Source organism: Aulostomus chinensis, chromosome 15 (genome assembly GCF_037954235.1).
Source record: "Aulostomus chinensis isolate RoL2024-O1b breed Wild chromosome 15, RoL_Achi_v1.0, whole genome shotgun sequence".
NCBI lineage: Eukaryota > Metazoa > Chordata > Actinopteri > Syngnathiformes > Aulostomidae > Aulostomus > Aulostomus chinensis.
Genome location: NC_141334.1, coordinates 3,955,834 through 3,978,617, shown reverse-complemented (window position 1 = coordinate 3,978,617; position 22,784 = coordinate 3,955,834). Strand labels below are relative to the sequence as shown.

At 43.6% G+C, this 22,784-nt stretch overlaps 1 protein-coding gene and 2 long non-coding RNA genes across 3 annotated transcripts in view; 1 reads left to right on the top strand and 2 right to left on the bottom strand.

Moving 5' to 3' along the window:
* The window catches only part of LOC147248355 (uncharacterized), a 28,926-nt gene extending 17,952 nt beyond the window's left edge, over positions 1 to 10,974 (bottom strand). Inside the window, exons 1-6 of the long non-coding RNA XR_015119507.1 lie at positions 10,257 to 10,974; positions 7,258 to 7,423; positions 6,878 to 7,007; positions 6,478 to 6,535; positions 3,751 to 4,013; positions 1,947 to 3,588 (exon numbers count right to left, since the gene is read on the bottom strand). This is a non-coding gene — a long non-coding RNA (uncharacterized LOC147248355). The remainder of the gene's footprint in view (positions 1 to 1,946; positions 3,589 to 3,750; positions 4,014 to 6,477; positions 6,536 to 6,877; positions 7,008 to 7,257; positions 7,424 to 10,256) is intronic.
* LOC147248354 (uncharacterized) lies at positions 10,068 to 18,764 on the top strand. The gene is made up of 3 exons (XR_015119508.1): positions 10,068 to 10,474; positions 13,769 to 13,884; positions 18,501 to 18,764. It is a non-coding gene; the product is annotated as an uncharacterized LOC147248354 (long non-coding RNA).
* LOC147248353 (polypeptide N-acetylgalactosaminyltransferase 10-like) overlaps positions 11,608 to 22,784 on the bottom strand; it is an 87,374-nt gene continuing 76,197 nt past the window's right edge. The window contains exons 9-12 of the mRNA XM_086226823.1: positions 20,415 to 20,636; positions 19,623 to 19,739; positions 17,460 to 17,609; positions 11,608 to 17,193 (exon numbers count right to left, since the gene is read on the bottom strand). Coding sequence (XP_086082949.1) covers positions 17,029 to 17,193; positions 17,460 to 17,609; positions 19,623 to 19,739; positions 20,415 to 20,636 — 654 coding nt within the window. The 3' untranslated portion in view covers positions 11,608 to 17,028. The remainder of the gene's footprint in view (positions 17,194 to 17,459; positions 17,610 to 19,622; positions 19,740 to 20,414; positions 20,637 to 22,784) is intronic.

Below are 22,784 nucleotides of genomic sequence, written 5' to 3'. Positions count from 1 at the left end.
GAATGCTGTTTGGAACTTTTTGCTAATCTATTTCATCAAACCTGCGTCTTGGTGTCATGACAGGAACGGATAAGGGAGTTGCTCATTCCCTCTGGTCATAACTAATACAGCCACTAGAGGGCGTGTGTTGCTAGAACCCCAGCAGGTGGACAAGCGCCCTGCCACCTCTAGTCTATGCTGGATTACTACTGAGATCTGGATCTGCTGCAGTGCAGAGAGCGGAGTCAGTCTGAGGAACACTTTTCCTGTGACAGGACCTTTCCTAGACCTTAAATAGCATCCAACCTCCTCCTCCAAACAAGCGGAGCGGCTGACAGTGATGATGTGCTTTCAAACATCTGCCTGTTCCCCCTTTTTTATTTTCTGTTTCTTCTCTTCGTGCATGAGAGGGTGACATTTGAAGGCAAAACCCATCATGATATAATTTTGAGACATCTGCTGGGATTCGTCTGTGATTTTTCTGTTACTTTCCACACACACACACACACACACACACAAACATGCAAAAAGCTGCCATAGTGAATCCTGAGTGCCGCGTGGCAATCCATTAATTACACAACTCCCAAAGTTCAATATTTCTGAGGCCAGAACTACAAAGGAAAGAATGAAATGTATAAATAATGAATTTGGCATTCAGTGTGATTAAAGCGGAATATCAAACCAATCAGACAGTTGTTGCAGCAGCTATCTGATTATCATGCTCAGACTTTTTTTTTTCATTTTCTCCCCCGGCTAGAGCGATATTCACTTCCCTCGGCTTTCATGCTTAAAACGCCAGGGAAAACAGACATGAAGAAATAAAGAATAAGCATGAAATATTTGTTATTCATGAGTTCATTTTATTCAGATTTCCCTCTGTGTGATAGTTCATATCCCGGCCTAATGTGGTTTCATGCAGACAAGCGTCTTGACTGAAGCTCCGTCATTGTGCTGCCAGACAACTTTGAACTGCATGCACACAAAAAAAAAGCCAAAACACGAAACCCTCACACCCGCTGCGACTCACAAGGTCACACACACACACACACACACACACACACACACACACACACACACACACACACACACACACACACACACACACACACTGAGTGTCAGATGTGGGCCTGCATCACTTGACTTAGATGAATAATAGATAGCGGCCCAATTTAAAATACTTTGTTTGCACTTCAGCACCTCTTCGCCTCGGCCCTCCTACAGCACATACTTGTCTTTGTTCCCAACAAAAAATAGACTTCAAGTCCAACAACTCAAGACGTTTACTTTTTTTCATCCCACATCCACTGTCCTCCTCTTTTTCATCCTCCATCTTTCTTTCCCACTTCACATCCACTGAAAATGTCACCCCCCATCATTCCCTCTGCTTTTCTTTCTTCCCATGACTCAGACGGTGTCAGGTAGAATTATTCACTTTGTGTTGACTTAAACACGAGGAAGTCTCACACCAAACAAAGGCAGCGCTTCAAAAGGACCCGTTTATATAATGAGGAAAAAAGTCTACCGCAACTTTTTGAGATGAGTTTGATACTTAATTGTGTAAAGGGCAATAAAAGGTGAAGCTGGACTTGATGTCAAACTATTTCCCAGTCTTAGACGGATATTTCGACCGAACTCGCAGCACCATCTGGCCTCTGGAACTCCCTCCCACTAGACATCTATGATATTGATTCGCTCTCCTCCTTCAAATCTTGTCTAAAAACACAACTTTTCAGCCTGTCTGATTGGTTTACATTCATTTCCTCTCTTTTACATCAAGGATGATTTTATTTAGATGCATTTGCCATCTAGTTTTAACTTACTGTATAACGTTACTCTTTGAGTATTCCGAAAGACGCAATTAAATAAAATGCATTATCATTTAAATGTTGAATTTGCAGCTCAGGTTAGCATAGCAGCGGTTGTTGCAGTCACTAATCACCATGAACAACCGGAGCAGCCAAACTCACCAATTGTGTCGCATCTGTTTTTTCGCAGCAAGTCTGTTTCTCTTCTCTCCTCGCATGGTGACAAAATCCTCCAGGCTTTCAAGTTGACCAAATCGCCATAGAAACTGCTGCCTTTGTGCTGCGGGGCAGCCACAAACTCACATGTACGGTTTAGAACACGGCTGCTGATGGAACACGAGAACGCGCCCTGCACGCCTCCAGTGTGCTTTGGGTATCTTGATGCCGGAATTCAAAAAATGTTTTTAAGCTGGAAGCTAATAAAGGTCGACTACTAATAACAGCAAAACTACACCAAAAAAAAAAAAAAAAATAGAATCAAAGGTAAATACAAACAAACTAGAACACTTGTGGTTCAGGGAGACCAACTGAAGCTGGTCACGCCTGCTGGAACTCAGTCCATCTGGATGACTAGATAAAGCTGAACATGTCTGGTCTGCAGTTTCAGCGCTGTTGCATGTCAGAAGCAGTGCCGCTTTCACTCAGCTGAGGAAACAAATCAGCTGACTTGTTTTTCTCAGAAATTCACTCGAAAATTCGGCGTCACATCCCCAGCAGACAGACATCAGCTGCAGCATCTGCCAAACCCAATAAGGCTGTTATTTGTTTAGGGGCTGATGAAGGTATTAAAGCAGCAGTGGGGAGGAAATGAGATGGTAAATGAGAGGAAGGCAAGCTGTGATCAGCTCAGCATGGAGCAAACAACACTGAGGAACGACGTGATGGATTGAATTCACTGCAAATAGAGTACAATAGTCTTAATGGTCAACATCCTGGATCCGAGATATTTTCTTATTTACTTCACACCCACGTCTGGATAATCAGGTGGAATATAGAATCCCAAGAATCCCGGCGCTTATTTCCTCTTCACTCAGGTACCAACGTCATTTCACTCTTTACACCTTTCAACTTACGGCGCGATAGCGGCGACGCCATCTTCTTTACCTCCCAGTTAGCCTGATGGCTGTCAGAGGTGTTTGGTCTCTGGGTTATATTTCATTTTAGTCCCTTCTGAAACCAGAACCAAAACATGCCGCAAATGCATCCTTGAATTCCTTTAAACTTACATTTCACCTGAGTTTAACCTAATATGCAGTAACTACAAGTGATCACAGTAACTAGTAACCGCTATCAATTACAATGGAAAATAGAATTAAAAGTGCATCTTTTCCAGGCCTCAGCAGCTGCTCGCCTCTGTATTTTGCTCCCAAACTCCAGTTTGCAGCTTCCAGTTGTGAGGCCATTTTCTTGCCAGTTAGCACGAGGATTCCATTTTTACTCAGAGCCCCAGTTAGCGGTGATGGGACGTTGCTCTTCACTGCAGCCCCTTGTGATTTAGACAGATATAATGGTTGTGTTTTTTTACATAAACGTGCAGCAAGCACAGCTCTCAGTCTGACAGTCCAATAAACAAAAGGCTGTCAGGCTGAAAGCCATCTGACAGTGTTGATCAGCAGCCCCTCACTGTGCCTGTAATCATCTGACAGGATCCCTCCACAGAGCCATTTCAGCCTTTGTTCTCCCTCAGACGCCTCGCAGCTCCTTTCCTCTGTATGTGATCCGGCATGAGTTGAGTGGATGGCGCGTGTCGCTGTCAACACCGGGATGTCTCATGCTGCAGTACCTCCAGAGAGCGCTAACTTGTCTGTCCAAGAGCGTCGTCCCGGAAAAAAAAGAGCAAAGACTTTTATCAGAAAAAAAACACGAGAGGTTGCTCATGCAATGTTAGCCACTTATGATACGATTAAAGGGACACTTTAGTGGATTTTGTCAGTAAAGTAGCTACACATAGGTGTCTAGAACTGACCAAGATGATCTGGACTCCTGCATCACTTCTTGGTGCCTCAAGTCCGGTTCTGGTTCAGAGCGAATGGGGCCCACTTAAGGATTGGAATCGAAAACCGATTCTTGTTGGGGACCGGTTCCCAGTGTTTCAATTCCTTGGAATCACTTGCCAGTTGTGCAAACAAAACTGTGATTCTCCTACCAGTTCTGGCTGATGGAAGGTTACTGGTTACTCAAATAACCAGAAAAAGCAGCAGCAGGTGACCTCAGACCACACCAACCGAGCTGAAGCGAAAAAAACCACCACCACCACCAACAACAAAAATGGCTATTATTTTAAACAGTATTGCAAAATATGGCAAACATGGTTTTATGTTCTTGTAAATGTCATATTTCTGTCATTGCTATTAATTTAATGTTGTGAAACATTGTGTTGCAAAATGTGAAAAGAAGCTGTTATTAAAACAATCATATAATGGCAATGCGACCATTTCATCAAAGTGTGCAGGAGCGGAGAAAAGAGGGTCCACTTTGCTCGAAGTCCCACTAATAAAGAGGCTGGAGATCTTCTCACTCAGCTCATATCTGCAGAGCCGTGGATCGGCTGAGACCGCATGAGTATGAGAACATTAAAGAAGCGAGAGCAGGACTTGATTGGTATTTGAGGAGACGCTCTGATCCAGTCACAAACTGGAGGCAGACATGAGGACTAAAATGCATTTGAGCACAAGTTGGGAGGAGAAAGCAGCGCTAAATCAGATGTGACATCCTCTGTTATTGTTGCTGTGCCCACACGTGTCGCTGTCAGTTCACATCCAAGCTGGAAGCCGGCTGTGTTTGGATGTTTAGATGTGAAGTGTCAGCCATGGAACTGAGACGTGAGCAGCGACTGAGCTGGGCTGGAAGGCCTGCAGTGGCAATGAAGCTGTTGCTGCCTTTTCTTTTTCTTTCTTTTTCCACCTGAAATGCTGCTCTGTTTATTTCTCCATCTGATCGCCACCTGTTCTCCCTCTCTCTCTCTCTAACAAGCCTCTGTCTGTTAGCTCATAAGCTAACAAACTAGGAGCAAGTAGCATACTGTCTTGGCGTCTGCTCTGTGTGGATCTTGTCTATCCAGCTATCAGTAGGCCTTTATCTCAGCAGTCACGTGAAGTAGCCGTGGTGTGGTAAACACAGGTGTTACCAGTCCCATCAATCTGGGGTTTTCACCCACGTAACCTCGGCTGGTCTCCCTGGCATCACCCGTCTCACATCCGTTGTTGCTGAGGTGCAGTGTCCCTTACCTTCAAGCCAGTTCACAAACTACTCATTTAACTCGTCACCTCAATCTCTCTGTGTTTCACAATATACGGAGTTTGGTGCGCATCTGTAGGGGATTTTCGCCTGTTAGCATTCAGCTAACTTGAATGTGAATAAATAATGGAATTGTGTGGCTTGTAGACCGTCAACATGTTCACAGACTAAACACATTAAATTCTGATTGCATAAGAAATCATTTTGCGGTGGTTGTGTGATGCTTAATACAATTTATCTGCTGTTTTTAGATTTTCAGCGGTAACAAAGGAGGGGCACACAGGCGTTTCTAATAATTCACAGATGGAGAGAAGATATTCTGGAAACTGCTTTTTTTTTCTTTCTTGCTGGGAATTAACTGAGAAGATCAATATCACTCGTGACCTTGCAATAAATATGGAGTGTGAAACCGCTTAGCCTAGCTTAGCGTAAAGGTGGGAAACAAAGAAAGAAATGAGAAAACAAGAAATCCATCAACCAGAATCTGTAAATACCACTTGTTTAATCTGCGCAATACAAGGCTTTAGTTTAAGTCCAGGAACAGAGCGACTATATCTGCCCCAAATTCTGTTTCTTTCAGTTTTCACAGTGTTTTTTTTTTTTTTTCTTCTAAAGCTGTTAAAGATTTTGTGGCACATTATTGTCAAAGGTGCATAGAGAGGGAAAAAAGTTTTGAAAAGGTCACAACTTCAGCCTTTGCTTCAGGAAGACAACTTATTTATGGTTCTATAAAAATATCCTCGATGCTTTCACACCAGGGTCTTAAAGGCTCTTCTCCGCTGATAACTTTCTCTCTGTTATTGATTTCTGAATTCTGATAAATAGCTTTAATTTTGGCTCAGGGCAAACCTTGTCCAGGGCTTATTCCCAAGTCTGTCCCAAACTTTCTCAAGCCTGGACAGCAGGGTGGATGGATGTGAGGACTGTCATAGTGCATCAGTGCATCGTTTCATCTCTCCCGTCTGATATCCTCTGCTGTCCATTATTATCTCTCCTCTAATCACCTCTGCTGAGCCATCGGCCCATCTGCTCATCCCTCACTCCGCTCCTCTGCCTTTTGGCTCTGCCACTTCACGCTGGAATCTATTGTTGAATTTATACTTGACCGAATAGTTTCTATATAATCAGTTGTCACTCATTTGTAATATTATTATCACCGGTTGAACTTTAAAGGTCCCTTGAAGTGAAAAATTGTTTTTTTTTTTTCTATTTTAATCCTGTTTTCAATTGTCCATTTCTCTCTCTCTCCTCTCTCTCTCCTCTCTCACACACACACACACACATATATGTGTATAATTGTTGTGCAAGATTATGAAAGAAGCAGCTATAAAAAAGGAGGATAAATGGTGTTGACCTTCAAGCTACCCCAGCAATATTGTTCATTTCATTATTACAATTTGACCCACTTGAGCTGATAACGGCTAGAATTTGGGGTATTTGAAATATTCAACATCACCTATTAGCGCAGGGCTGAAGCATGTAGCTCGCTCCACCGAGGACCCAGGCTGCTGTGGCTGTAACAGAGTGAATAAATCATTTGAGAACGACACGCAATCTCAGCAAAATGATTCTTTTCACAATCAGAGATTGACTCATTTGGTCTAATTACAACTGGAATGCCTGAAGGAGCTTCCACTGAACTTATTTATCCACATTTGTTAGCAGAGAGCTAATCAGAAGTAGCCAGTTCAGCAGGCACACCTCTGTTTTCGTCTTCTAGAATGCGAGGGGGTGTTACACACATCCACCATGATTGGCTGATGTCAATGCCAGTCAAATACAGGAACACGTTCCTCCCTAGTTTTATCATTTAGATAAAAAATAAGTTTTATCTTAAATGTGCAGTTTTCACCAACCTTCTCGAAATGTGCATCAAAATCTCTTGAAGCAGGTTGTAATTTTGCTCCTGGGCTGTCGCTTAAAACTTGACCCTGACGACTGGGACGATGACGGACGCTGTTGTCATTTATCCACGGAGCTGCACTTCTACCGAGAGAAAGATCAATGTGGAGACCCTGGAGACGCATTCTTCTCTTTGTATCCCTGCCACAACTCAGACACAATGACCACAGCAGGAGAATCGCAATGGGACCCATTCATCAATCCGAACCAGCTGAAGAAAAAAAAAAAATCTATTTGGCATCAGTATTTCAGTGTGTAATGCCTCTAAAAATGAATGGTCTGACCTTTCATTAATCAATACGGGGATAAAACTCTCTTCTCTCGTCATTCTCACCTGCTGAGCTCCAAGGATCTCGACGCCTGCACTCGCGGTGGAAGAGATGTTTGGAGGGGACTTCAGACACGGACGTGCATCAAGAATGTAGCTGCTCATCCAGCTGAGGCGCTCCACTCTTTGCTTGCTTTACACAGGTCAGCTTAGAGGGAATCATTCACTCCTCCTGCATCAGATGGAGACGCTCCCTCTCAACACTTTAGCTGAGGACTTGTAGAGGTTCACAGAAAAGTTCAAAGGCACTTGTGTCCCCCCCCCCCACACACACACACACATTTTGTGTACAAGTACAATATCAATATGTCCTCCTTTTTGTTCTCTCCTCCAACTCAAGAAATGATCCAGATATCAAAGCTGATTATTCAAAAGAACCCAAGAAAGGAGACTACTGCTATTGTCTGTGTATGAAATGGATTAAATGCGGTCCGCTTAAATTCAGCTTGGCTAGGATTTACACAAGTTTGAAACTGTTGCAGTGAAAATGTATACAAACAGTCCTGTAGATTCAATCCCTTGCTGCGGGGATGAACAGAATCGTGTCAAAGTAAATATCTGAAAGTAGAACACAGGCACAAACTTTCTACCGCCGTTAAAGGAAGAAGTTTTCCCCTGAAAACTCGTGTGTTGTTGTGTGTACTCCGTGACGGCTCTCAGTAATGACGGATCGATGAGGCAGGCACGGCTTCAGCTCCAGCTCGGTGTCGTCAGTCTGTCTGTGGAGCTTGTTAGTTTGTTTTGAAGCAGTTTTTGGTCCACGCTGCATTATCTTTCTGGTTGTATTATCCTTCACTGATCCAAGACCAAGATAACAAGTCTGTGGAGCAGAGGGCTGCACGCTGAGACGGAGGAAGAGGAAGGAACTCCAGATTTCTTTCTTTTTGTTCCTGGCATTACTTAACCTTTCACCGAGACTGGCTGCTGTTGGTGTTGTAGCGGTGAATACAAAGGGAGGTTACGATACGATAGTTGCATGGAAATGATGAAATAAAACTTACTTCACTGTAACTTTTTTTTTCTTTTTTACAACTTGAAAGCACATGAACACACCACAGTTTGAAGAACTCCTCAATTCTCAAAGGGACCCGCTGAGGAGCATGCGAATGCAACATCGGTTAAAACTACTTCACCCAAAAACTATTCAATGATACTTACGTACTCACAAATTCGTGTTTTGAGTCTCCAAAATCCCTTTTCCCTTCCTGCTCCTGTTAATTTGTGACTCCAGAATGCAGAAAGAGCCAGCCATGTATAATTAGCTTGAAGCTAACAGCAACCGTTGGCTGACAAAACCTTTCTGGAGTTCAAGTGCACTGTCCAGTCCGCTATCATCCACATCTTCTTTACTTAACTGGATGCTGAGAAATAAACCGACATTTTTGTATGAGCTAAAACAAACTACAACCCTTCAAGTTCAGTGCTGGTTTAATCAGGAAGTGCGATAGTTTTTGTAGCTAGCAAGGATGCCAAAACCCCTGAGCCCTCCAGCACTGCTGCCATTGCCGTTTAGCCTGCACAGCAGTGTAGCTGTTGGTGGCACCGGCCCGGTGACCCATCGTGTTGCTGGACATTTGTAGGATTATTTACAAAAAAAAGTGAAGACGAATTTTGATGATCATGAAGACACTGAACACAAGTGTTTCATGAGAATATGTTTGCGTGTGAAACCAGCAGCCGAAAAACAGAGAGAAACCAAAACAATGGCACGCTCTCCATTCTGCTGCATAGTTTGGGGAGCTGAGCACCAGAGAAAGACACAAAGAGAAAGAGGGTATTAGTGAATTATGGGAGACAATGGAATCGCCTTTTTATTTTCATAATGGCGTTGAGCCCGATGAAGTAATTTAATGGATATCTTCAGAGAAACACTAAACTAATGTAATAGTGTGATCTCTGTCCCAGTTACAGCTCATGAGTCTGAGGGAATGCTGATTATTTGCTAATTAACTTGAAATAAATATGACTGGAAAAACCATTATGGAGAAAAAGAACCTCCTCTGATGGCATCGATTTAGTCTGCAGACAATGAGAAATGTCAAACCAGGATTTAAATATAATAATATCGATAACAATCTAAAGAAATACAATTACTTCTGCTCGCTGCTCGTGCTCTGCTGTGTAATTATCTGGAAACTGTAATCGCGTATGGGTATTAAAGTGTTTTCACAGCGTACCTTCACGTACCTCCCCCTCATTCCGGCCCACTGTGACAATATGTGACATCCCAGAAGACTCTGGAGAGATGGGCCAACTTGTAAAAGCAATATCACTCCGGCCACAAATAAATCACTGAAAGCTGAAAGCTATCAGAGTTAGCGGATTGCCAAGGGAAATGATTATGGGATTAACGTTTTGGTGGAAGAGTGTTTCTGCACCATCAGTCACAGCAGCAACTTCAAGTCATACAAAACCAACAACAAGAAGTGACAAGTGGAGGAAATTAGAAAGCTCTAGGCAGCAAACATCCACGCCAAATGCTATTTAGGAGACGATAGCGGCTGGAATGAGCTGCCCCTCCGTCCACCTGGTGCTCCGTCATCTCTGCTGTGATTGAGTCGCTGCACACAATCAGCAGGGGGGGGGGAAACCAAACCTAAGAACCAAAGTGCATTTTGCTTGAATCGAGGAGATTTATTTGTTGACATCTTGGAAGATACAAAAGCTCTCTGCTTTGTATTGACCGCGATGTGAGCTACAGCTACAATCACGCCAACATGCTCGCAATGACACTCCTCACACGCCGAGTGCAGCTGAGGCCGACGGGACAAGTCAGCCGTTTGGCAGCATTGACGTAACAGCGCCTGGAGGTGAGTGACTCCTGCCTGTCCAGAAAAGGAGGAACACCCGGGTTCGAAACTTTCACGTGTAGAGCCGCAAACACATGACGTGGAAAAATTAGAGGATAGATGGTGATCGAATCAACAGAAATAAATTACCAAAGGGCCAAAAGAAAAAAAGAAATTGCCTGTGATGAGCTGGTGTGATTGGTACTTACGACTCACCCATCACATGGAGGACTTCAGCTGCTGGTATCTCCTTTATCACTGTATTATCTCTTAACACTTGACACACCTGCTACACTTGGAGTTTCATTCTGACACGTATGAAAACCAAGAGCTTTAGGATGTGCAGACGGAGTGACGTCCCCCTCTTCTGACACGACCTTGTCAACCACTCTCCAGACGGAATAGTCGGCTGAACGTGGAGATGCTCAGACCCGGTAATTCTCCCCTTTCATCCACGCCAAAGGCATCACATGCAAATCAGGGTATCAGAGAGCACCTGCTTCATCTCAAAAGAAAAATGTGTCACTGACAGCCAATTATCCAGCCTGTTGCATGAGCGAGTGGGAAATCTTCCACCAGAACCTCATTTTCTGGCACTTTGCCCTTTGAACATGGAAAAGATAAACAGACGGTATGGATCTGATGCCCGAGTATCGGCTGACAATTTCAGTGAACCTGGGTTCAAAATCCAAATCTGTAATTGGATTCACTTATTTCCTGGACATTTCCTGTCAAGATTAACTTGTAATTCGCACCGTTGACTGGTAACACACACCGTCTCCGTCAGCCTCTAACGTTCAGTACTGCTTTGGTGCTGAAATAAGTAGCATGCCGAAGCTAGCACGGACATACACGCTTGTCTTAATCAGAAGAAATCTGAAATAGTGACTTTCTATTCCATAAAGTCCTCGACATGTTTGTTCTATTCAGATGAAAAAGAAAAAAATAAGGGTGTGTGTGTGTGTGTGGGGGGGGGGGGCATTTGAAAGAACCGTTGCTGTAAATTATAAAGAAAGAGATTAACTATCAGCACTATAGCGTTGGAACATGTCAACAGTAGCCTTAGCCTTAAGGCGCTTAACTGCTTATTACATCAAGGTATTAGAAGCTATCCTTGCAAAAACTTGGCTATAGTCAAATTTGTAAAATGGAAAAAACACAAATGTTGTGGTTTAGTTTGTTTTGTCAGCTATAGTTTGCTGCCTCGCTAAAGCAAGGACGTAACAAGGGAGCTAGCTGGTGCTAACATAGCAGCTAGCTTTCACACCTTACCAAACCCTGAGTCTGGGGTTATGAGGCAGTGGTGGCAATGATTAGTTATTCCACCATTCGTTATCTTACAGATGATTTGAGACAATATATAGTACAACATGACATTTCATGTCCGTGTGAGCAACTGTCATTTTCAGGACATACACACACACTCTGACAATGATATTTATTACTATTAATACTGCCATTTTATGCCACAGAACAAAAACTTCAAATATCTGATTTATTTTCCATAATTTTCCAACATTTAACAACACTGAGACGAGGGAAGTGGACAATTTCAGGATTCATTACTACTCCCATTCTTTAGGACCTTTTCCTTTACTCGATAATTCTGGCGTTATTATCCATTCCATGAAGAACACCACCTCGTCCATCTTCTGCGACTCTGGCGAAGCTTTATTTTGTCCGAAAATGTACTTGTATTTGGGCGGAAAGACTACATGTAGCTAACAGACAGCTTAAAGTACCATATATGAGAGCCGGGCTTCCGCCTCGGCCTCGACTCCATCAAGGGAACCTCCCTCTCCAAAGTGATCTCCTGCTGACACAGAAGTGGCTGAATTGCATGAATATAAATGCGTTTGATGGACTCACTGGGTTCATATTGAATATGTTAAGTTTCTGGTGACTGACAGGCTGCACTCATACATTTATGGTTATATTTCACCGTTTTAACTGATGGTGAAATGAAAACCGTTTATAGTCAATGGGGACATGAAAACTGAACCCGTCAACCGTCTTTAGTTTCAGAGGAGAGTGTTTTCTTTTTGTTGTTGTTTTGTTCGTGGTGCAATTTCACCTCCAAACAAATTGGATTGCTGCCATCGAGAAAAATGAGTGGAAATCAAGGACATAAATAATTCTCCTGCTTTTAACCTCAGCCATTAGTGACAAATAAAGCTGGTGCGCTAGTAAACAGTCGCTAGTGCTTCGAATTATATGACAGATCAGTTAAATGGAACTGTAAAAGTTATTCTGATTTCATTTTAAAAAAAGTAAACCGCAAGATGTTTAGGCTGTAACTGTAAAAAGAAAAAAAACAAACAAAAGAATCAGAAAGTCTTTCATCCAAATATAAACCTTTTATCTTACAATTTCAGCAAAAATATCATACAATTCCAGTTTAATTGTACAGTTTGTTAAATATCTAAATACACTTTTACAGTTGCAATGTCAGTAGAAAAAAATATTGGATTTTTTTTTCTTTCTATGGAGATAAAAAAAATGTACACTTCCATACACATCAAAATTGCACTCAGGTACACAACATTGTGGGACAGGCCGAGGCTGGTGACCCCCCGGCGACATGAGAAACCTAAAAATAAAATTTCTGCTCACTGAATGAAATTCTCATCACAACATGAACGATGAATGAACGATGCAGGATTGTGTCCAATCAAATGGATTTGATATTACAATAATAAAGGGCTGCACATTTACAACTGCCTTATTCCATAACTGTGGAGCCGTGAGTACAAAAACTGTTTAATTGTATTTATATGGATTTCAAGGAGATTCATATAGACGTTACATGGTGATATAGCAGGATATTTTTCTTACCAGAATGGATAGGAGTTATGTAATCAAGCAAATGTGGAGTGTCCCTTTTATAGACCGGCCTTACCCAAGCTAATGACCGACAAGAAAGACAAGACAGAACAACTTCCATGTGCAATGGGGAAGGTACAGTGATGAGCAGAACCCATCAGAGGAAGAGAAGAAAATCTTCACAAGCTTATTCACTTAAACTTTACACACAAGGATACAGTTAGCAACATATTGGGCAGAAAAGTCAGGCAGATTCCCCAACACGAAGAGTTGTATGGAGCCCCAGAGAGGACATGGGGGTAATGTACTATAGCAAAAGTCCTGGAAAAGTTTCCATGTAGGAAGTTGTAGTTCCAGGTCAGTTCAGTGACATTTAGACAGCTTGGAAAAGCTATGAAACTGTCAGGATGAGGATTTAGTGAGCTTTGTTGTAAATTCCATTTCAAGTTAATTTCAATTTATTGCCAATAAACTCAACCAGAGCAGCAAATGCCGGCGCTGCTGCAGCAAGGTCTGTGGTCAAAGTCTCCCTACAGCCTGGACCTGGATGTCGTTTTATTTTGAGCCAAAAATAAAAACCAGTGAATCTTTCAGTGAGAAACGCCACTGTTTTGATAGAGAAGTATATTAAAGTACACCCGCGTCCCCTCCAGGCCTCCGTAGGTTCCCTTCCTGCTGCGGTTCTATCAGATCTTACATGTGTAAGAACAGCTGCCCTCTGCTCCTGATGGGAAACAAAAGCCGAAGGGAGAAACATTCATTTGTGAGAGCTACAGAATTCACAGCTAGCTGTCTTGTTGACATGCTCTCATTCTGTTCATTAACAATAAATCCTGGCTGCCCTTCAGCTGCTCAGCATGGTTTGTGTAAGAATGCACTTTTTTTTCTTTTTTCTTTTTTTTAAGAGAAAGGAGTCACATGACGCTGAACAATTGCATGGATTTGGTTCTGCTACATGGAAGGAGACTCGGCAGATTCAGGATAAACCAGGACGACGGCGATCACTGAACGTCACGCACCTGTAAGTCTTTGTGTCTGCATCATCCACGGTAGTGAGGCTGCGGGCAAAAACCGCCTCTGTGGTCGTTCCTGCTACAGTGGGAGCCTCCTGAATGACATTTTAATAACGCACACAGATTCTAAAAGGGAAAACACTGAAAAAAAAGGAACCCACCGCTGCTAAGCACAGTATCAAGCTAAAGGCAGGAATGAAAACACGACTGTGAGGACCAAATCTCTCACCAGCTGTTCCGTTTTAAACCAGTTAAGTGAGCCAATGACTTCTTTCAGCCCAAATTGTTGCTGAGTGTGTCCACCTCTCTACCTAACTACGTCCAGTGTTCATATGAAGCACTCCTTCACAGGATTAAAAAAAAACAACAACAACAACAACCCCGATTGCACAACTAATCCGAACGGGGCTTTAATTCACTTTGAAACACCGTTACCATGGTGATTTGTCAAAGGAGAGCCGAGATGAGAGAGTAAGAAAAGGTCACACTCATGCTACCTTTGGTCCTGTGGTGGAAACTTGGCTACTTGGTGCTCCGCAGCAGCAATTCCCAGTCACCTTCTAACAATCTGACTACGTGCAAACTGTCCAGGCGTGTAGCCTGAAGGTCAAAGACAGAGAGGATCCCTGGATTCAATCTAAAACTCCAGCTTCTGTCACCTGGAGTGCTTAGTCGGGATTTTGTTTGACTATGACAAAGTATCATATTCAACTTAATGGTAACTTTGACACTTTTTTTTTTTTTTTTTTTAAATTTCGTGGAAATGCCTGATCAGCTGACATCTCTCAGCAGAAGCGTCGGACAACTGGGTGAACATGTCAACTATCGACTTCATTGTTGTTCAGTGACTCCACCTCCTCAAGTGTCAGGACATACTATCTTTACACAGATTGTCTGGTGAGACTTGCAGGAACAACGGCAGTAAATGATGATAGGAAAGTTGTTTTAGTGGTTGTGTCTGGATCGGTGCGGGATTTTTGGATTCCACTGTCATGCAGTTTGCAGTCTCGACACCGGACCTCAGAGATCTCTGCCTTGTGAACACAGGGTGTCTGCTTGGACAGCAGCAAGTACAGCTGCTGACAAACCCCGCCCACTTCTGTTTTCTCAACAAGACTTACTGGAAATGATACTGAACCCATTTTCAGTGCTCAGCAGTCCTCTGTCCTGACTGAATATTAACATTACACTCCTTATTGACTACACAGTCCTTCTAGACATTAGTCGGAATATCCTTAATATAATCAGCGTCGTCACTCCTCTGTTGATAAAACTCGTCCAGAGTTACTCAGAAAGATCTCGGCCTAACATTAATACACCTCGTAAAATTGGCAAATCTGTGTAAATTAGCCTGATCTCAGTATAAACACGTAACTTTCTTTTGGTCTACAACTGACTTGATGATCTACCAGGAACTGAAGATTAAAATAAAAAAAAAAAACCTGTACATTAAGCTTCAAATAATGGGATTAGACGATTAGACCAGGACATCACGCTGATGAGGAGTTCAGATCATCACCTTAACGGAATCGACACACAGATGAAAGAGCATTTCATTAAAAAAGGGGAATCAAAATAATCTAAAAATACAAGTAAATGTCAAACTATGGCAATTCCCTTCCCATAAACATACTTTGGATTGAACATGTGGAAAAGAAAGATTAGCATTAACAGCATCATGGAACGGTTAAATATGTCCTCCAAGGCAGGAGAAAGTGTGGTGGTCAAACATCTCCTCAGCTCTGTTCACCGCCAGCAGGTTCACGTGTTCCTGTAGGAGGCAACGACGCCAGCCGTGCCTTCTGACTCAGACTTTGAGAATCATTTGCTGACAAAATGTTTAAATAAAAGTTACTTCCTGAATAGAATGAATTGTTCCCTACACTGCTCAAGACACCACACACACACATGCACGCACGCACACACACAAACACTCACACCTACATTTAGTCCTCTTCCAACAAGGCACTACGATTTCATTCAAGTTTATCATAACACAAGTGCTTAATGCATTTAAAATCCCCACATTTGTCTCCTGGAGCTACCCTGGCAAACCCGCCCAGAGTCCACCCCCCCCCCCCCCCACTCTCCTCACACTCACACTGTACGCTAAATTGATGTGTCAGCTCGGCGGCCGGCCAATCAGGCGGCCCTGCTGTGAATCAGCTGGCCTGCCAGTCACATCGCTAGTCAACCAACCGCGCAGGCAGGCCCGCTGCTACACATTGTGTGACGACGAGACTCTGAGCTTGGCCGTCTATGGCGAGGTCAGTTCAGCAACTGAGCGGTGAAGCCGGGCTGGTGCGGGTAGTAGGAGGGGCAGGGAAGGGCGTAAGACATAAGAGGTGTGACAGCAAGTCCCTCCTCCACCTTCTTCACCAGAACAAAGAAGAAGCCCTTGGCTGTAGCACAGTGAGAAACCTGACAACTCATTGATAATCGCAACAGGGAAAAAGAGAACAGCGGAAGTTTGAAGACAAGAAGAAGAAACCAAAAAGGGAGTGGTGGAGGGAATTAAGGGTGAATGAGGGTCGTAAAGAAGAATCAATCCACTCGGTGATTTTCTGAGTGGTTCTGCCTGGCTTCACCTGGGTGTCAGGATGACTTTGGCTCAGCAGGAGCTCCCCCATCCCCCCAAGGGAGGTGGTCAGAGCTGGAGAGACATAAGGGGATTTGATAGGGTGAATGGAGAAGGTGGGCAAAGGTGCAGTCATGCAAGCAGATAGAGGCGGACGTGCAGGCCCTGACAGATTATAAAGGCAGATAAATAGAGAGAATGTAAAAAGGAGAGGAAGAGAGGCAACAAATCAGGGCAGAAATCTTGATTGAGAGAAGAGAGGAGGGACATGTGAGATAGCCAATCAACAGCAAAATCAGGAAGTGAGACAGGACCGCCACCACGGTAACCACAGAACACATACGCCTCACTCACCCAGTCCCTTCTATGTTCAAACCCATCAATCAAAGTCAGTCTTTCCTTCTCACTCCTGTTATCCCACGTGCTTCACTCAGAGCGCCCCCAAAGAGAAACACCTGTCACTTCAGCGCCAGGTAGTCAGGGGCCCCCCCAGAGTAAGTGTAAAACCTCATTTCACAGCAGCACCAGCGGAGCAGCGTCTGCCTGCTTCATGAGTCTCGGCTGCTGCAGGGTCTCAGTTGGTGCCCCTGTTGAAGTGCTCCAGCACGGTGGCGTTGGTTCTCTCGAAGAGCCACTGCTGGCTGAGGGAGGAGGGGTCACAGGAGTTCATGAAGACCCGGCGCTCGGTGGGGTTGCAGTCGATACAGCTGTTACTGACAGAGTGATACAGACTCTTATCCTGGAGGAGACACGAAGAACTGTCACAAGAATACCAAATACTGCTTTTTTTTTCTCATTTCAGATAAATCTCATTTCTGATAACTAGAGGTATTTTAACTAATTTTCATTAATTTTGCATTGTCAAAAAAGGTGGAAGTCACAAGATGTTTTTCGAGTTTGCAAGAGAATTTCCAGTCGAATTTCAGTCTGTTTGAGAGTCTTCAACATTGTGGCTTTGATGAAGAACTTGAAGAGGAAGGAAAGGAGAGAAAACACTCCGGTAACCTTTCTGTAGCGCCACAGCTGGTTCCCCTTCATGCCGTGACAGTCGTACAGGGTGACGGGGCTGTTGTGGGAGATGGCGTCGAAGCAAACCTTTTTAGTATGCATGGGGTCGCCCACCCGGATGTCTTCTCTCCAACCAAATGTGAAGACCTGCGGGAGAAAACCTCCACTGTGATGCCACTTTACTGCTCATTTCGTGATGAACATTTCTAATACGAGAAAACAAGATTACGGAGGACACAGCTTGATGCGTAACAACGGCACAAAATGCTAGAAAGTGTATTGTATGTAGCTTTGTTGTTATGTCAACAAATCGAATGCTAGCTAACTGTTTTTTTTTCTTCCCCCAAGTACCTGCAGTAGAACTACTGATGAAATCTGGCAAGTGGGCTAATTGCTGCATGTTGACATTGACCTGAAGTGTTCCTTCATGCACTTTGTCCTAATTTAATAAGTACATAAGGAGGTCTGCATCTTGTCCGTCGCTCCTCCTCCTCACAGAGATTTCCTGAATGAGTTCCTCTGCTCCTCTCCAACCAAATCAGGGAGCCCTGACAAGGACAGCTGCCAGAGGGCCTCCTGTGATTTGCAGCGAATCCATTTCTCGCTGGCGCTGAATACAGATCACAACTGTGACACAGATTAAACTACAATGCATCTTCAGATTAAAGCAATTAAACTGTCAAAGCTCGGAGGCGCTGTGTTTCAGTGGAGGAAACAAAAGGGGACATTCAATCCATTGAGGTTGTATTATGAGCTCGGATTAGAAATCTTCCCTGTGACGAGCGAGAACAAACAGACTGCTTTAGAACAATGTAAATTTAATGAAGCTGCTCAGTGTGTGTGTGTGTGTGTGTGTAAATTTATGTGACATTTAGGTTTGTTTAGTAGAAGACACACAAAGGGATGACGCTGCTGGATCTCAGACAGATTTTCACACCTAAACCTCATCCTAATAACCAGAAGAAAAAAATCTAAATCTCAATTGTAGTTCATGAACAGTCACTGAATGTGTGTGTTTAACTCCTCTCATCCCAACAGATTTTTTTGGAGGATAAACTCTTCACCAAGGGTGACACGGTGGTGCAGTGGTCAGCACTGTGGCCTCGAAGGTTCCAGGTTCTAGTCCCGGCTGGAGCACGGGATCTTTCTGGCTGAGTCTCCATGTTCTCCCTGTTCCTGTGTGGGTTCTCTCTGGTACTCCAGCTTCCTCCCACAGTCCAAAGACATCAAGAGGGGACGAGGTTAATCCAGACTCTAAATTGACCGTCTATATGTGTTGGCCCTGAGATGGACTGGTGACCCGTTCAGGGTGAACCCCGTCTCTCACCTAAAGACTGCTGGGATAGGCTCCACCCCCCCATACCCTTAACAGGATAAGAGGTAGAAAATGGATGGATGGGGATGGAAACTCTGCTCCATCTGAACATCTTTTGCAGCAATTGAAGCTGACATTGTGGGCCTGATCAAATCTACCTGAGCCAGACGTCCATCCATTTTCTACCACTTATCCTGTTACCGGTCGCAGGGGGGGCCGGAGCCTATCCCAGCGGCCTTGGGGCAAGAGGCGGGGCTCGAACCCAGAACCTTCTTGCTGTGAGGTGACAGTTCAAACCACCGCACCACTGTGCCGCCTGCAATACTTCTCCTTAAAAATGACTCACAAAGATGTCCTTCCAGTGTTACTACTTAATGAATGCAGGCCGATCCAGCCAGGTATGTAGCGCATATTTAGCTTGAAGCTAACGTAGACAGCTAACTGCCCAAAAACAATACTACAGGACAAGCTGGTGCATTCCTGGTCCAGGCTCCTTCACGTCAGTGCCAAACCAGAAGTGCTGAAGTTTGTCTTTAGTTTGGATCAAAGCATTGGTGGGTTACAGCTGTACAAAGTGGAGTTGGACTCGAGGCTGTTAGCCTCAAGGTACAAATAGGTGTATAGGCTAATAGGCATTCACTACATTATCAAGAATCTCAAGGAAAATGCTTACACGGGATTTTTAATTTGTGACATTCTCTGTTGCTGTGATAGGTTGGCTGCATTACTTATACATCAGTTTCAACTTATTGTCTTCTGATAAGGCCTTACAGTTACTTTGGATTTTTCAGCTTGTCAGTCTGTCTGTTTTTTGTTTTTTTTTAAATCTTCTGGCTGCTTCTCACCTGTCCGTGACTCCAGCTCACCTCGCCCCGCCCCTTCACGCAGCTCTCCAGGCGAATGGGGCTCCCCGACACAAAGTGTTTGCTCTCCATACACATGCTGCTGCCCACGTTCCGAATCTACAGCACAATGAGATAATCTTCATTCACAGGAGTTTTTCTTATTATTAAGCTGAGAGCACAAGCACACCAATTTTAGCTCGACCTCAATGACCACAATATTCCGCTCACTTTCTGAGAGGAGAGACTCACACCTGGTATGACAAACAAACTTAACCAACCGGACAACATTTTCTTGACAGAAGCTTGTCTTGATCTTTTTGTTTGACTGCATTGCAATATAGAAAATAAAAGCAATTGAGAGCGGCAAATTATGCCTCGAAAATCAAACAGACTTCAATTATTCAAATCCTAGTTTTCACAGCTCAAATGAAATTATCTTCTTCATTCATCACTCACACAAAAATCCCTGATAGCATAAAAACACACTAAACGGGAAGCTTGGAAAAAGCAGCCTTGGAGGCAGTTTCTCTCAAGCATGAGCTGAGCAGTCAGCAAAAGACACCACAGTCCAGATGCATTAAAAACAGACACGCATAGGCAGCCTTTTTCACTAGATTTATAAACCGTGCATGCACACGCAAACGTACACGCACACACACACGCACACGCACACACACACACACACACACACACACACACACAGATTTCTTTTAGAAATCTCAATGAAGGTGGATGTGCAAGAATGCATTCTTCCACTGGTTGAAGACGTGTTGGTAAGAGAAGGGGCCGTACCTCCCCCCAGGCAGCAGCGGGCGGCTCCACCGGTGGGTAGTGTTTGGGCAGGTCCCACGCCACCTCGCTCATGAACCATTTGAAGCTCTTGCAGTTGAGACGGTTCCTCAGCTCCTTCTGAGACGTCATGTCTCCCGCCGACAGGTGGCGGTACTCGGGCCGACGCTGGTAAATGTACTCTGCATACTCGTCCATCCAAACCTCTGCCACACGCTTCAGGTTCTGGAATCACAGGAAAAACATTTGCTTGTATACAACATTTTGGGCATTGATTCTATATCGATCAGATTATTAGCGCCCAATACATGAAGATTTTGTATGCAACTTTGTGAAAAAGAAAAGAGTAAAATGGAACAATGGAGACTGAAGTGATTTTTAAATGTGCACATTATGGTCTGGTAGGCTTCATGAGGAGCTGCGTGGGTAGAAATCTGCATTAATTTTAGCTCTGGCCACTCAAGTGCAGTGCAATAAACCGCTGCTCAAGAACAACACATTATTCACTCAGGACATATTTTGACTTTTACTGTCCCAGTTCAGACACATCCCCATGACTTTTCCCACCCTGCGAAGAAAAGTTTCATGACCAAACATTCTCTGAACTACAGACACAGAGAAAGGCAGTGCTTGAATTTAATACCTGTGCATGTTTAATGACAAGTGAGATAATTTGATACGACATAAATGTACTAGAGTAGTTCAATAAGAAGCGAGACATCTTCCCTCCGTTAAACATATAGTCTGATCATCAGGCATCTGTGGTATTTCCAGGACTTCTTCTTTGGCATTACACATTTTTAAACAAAAACCTCTCCAGGTCTGTGAAGTGCTGTTGTTAAAACTTTTCCAGGTTCTTTGCAACCGTATAAACCCTGTGCTTTACGCTGTAAGTGTTTTCTGAATAATAGATGTCTAGGTTAAGAAAACTGAGGGATTCCTGCCATTCGCAAATAAAGAAATCCATTGTTGTTTTGATGAAATCAATAAATGGGGATTAACAAAGTAATAATACAATTCTGACCAAGTGATGACTTCATTTTACATTTAGGTCATCAAATTATGTAGCATTTAGTAGTTTTAAAGCAGACGAGCTGCAATCACTTGTTTTTGTTGCCCCTATCAAGCCGTGTGAGAGCATAAACTGAAAAAAAGAGGTAAACAAACCGATGCAATCTGTGAGCGACGATGACAGCTTCTTCCACAGGTTCTTTAAGCTCAGACAATTGCAGACATGAAAGATTTACGCTCAAGCAGTAGGAAATCCATCCATCTGAAGGCTTTGAGGAGTAAAGGAGTAAAACAACCACAAAGCCTGTCTGCTGCCGAGATGTGGACGGTGAGGAGAATGAGAGTACAGGTTCAGTGAGACTCCCAAGAAAGAATAAATACAAATCCTCAGGCCTTTGGAGGTACAGATGTAGAGGAAATAAGCCTGCAGACACACACACACACGCACACACACACGCACGCACGCACGCACGCACACACACACACACACACACACACACACACACACACACTCTAGCTGAGCTGATAGCCTGCAGCTACAAGGCTCCAGGTGAAGTCAGGGCCGTGCTTCGATCACTCTTCATGCTGAGACAGTCTTTGTTCCTGTGACCTGCTGTGGGTTTATATACTCTGTTTAAAATACATGATAATAAATTGATTAATGACTTCTCTCTGTCCAAACAGCGAGACAACGTAGCTCAAGAAGAGCGGGATGAATCCAACGCGTCTCAGGCATAAATCACGAGGGGATTTATTAAGTTAAACTCTCATTGCATTTGGTCTTGTTCAGTGTTTTCATTCTAATAAAGCAGCTACAAAGTGACACGACGTGAACTTCCGGCTGCTACGGCTAACGTTGCGACCGGTTTGTGGCTAATTCAATGGCCTTTAAAGGGAAAAACCAGAGCTGCTTTCCACAGTCAAACCTTTCAGGGTGTTGAGCAGCGGATCAAACCGGACGATCAAACCAACCCACTTTTACCTCGAGTGATGGGAAGATTTCTCGGTTTCTGAACATTTTTGCAAACATTTGGGGAAGAATGTAGAAGTGCACAAGTCATCTGGAGGTCACTGTGACATCACCTCCCTCGAGTCAATGTGATGTCATCACACCAGGATTATAGTACCTGCTCAGCTCAGGTATATATACATATATATATATATATATATATATATATATATATATGTATGTATATATATATATATAGCTATGGTCCTTTTTTGACCTTTTTTTTTGGTGGGAATGTTAAATTAAATCTCTGGGGACAAAAGGTCAGAGCATAAAACTAGTGTCTGAACACCAAACTCCAAACTGTAGTTCTTTACACAGAAATACAAATCAGGGTAACAGTGGTTATCATT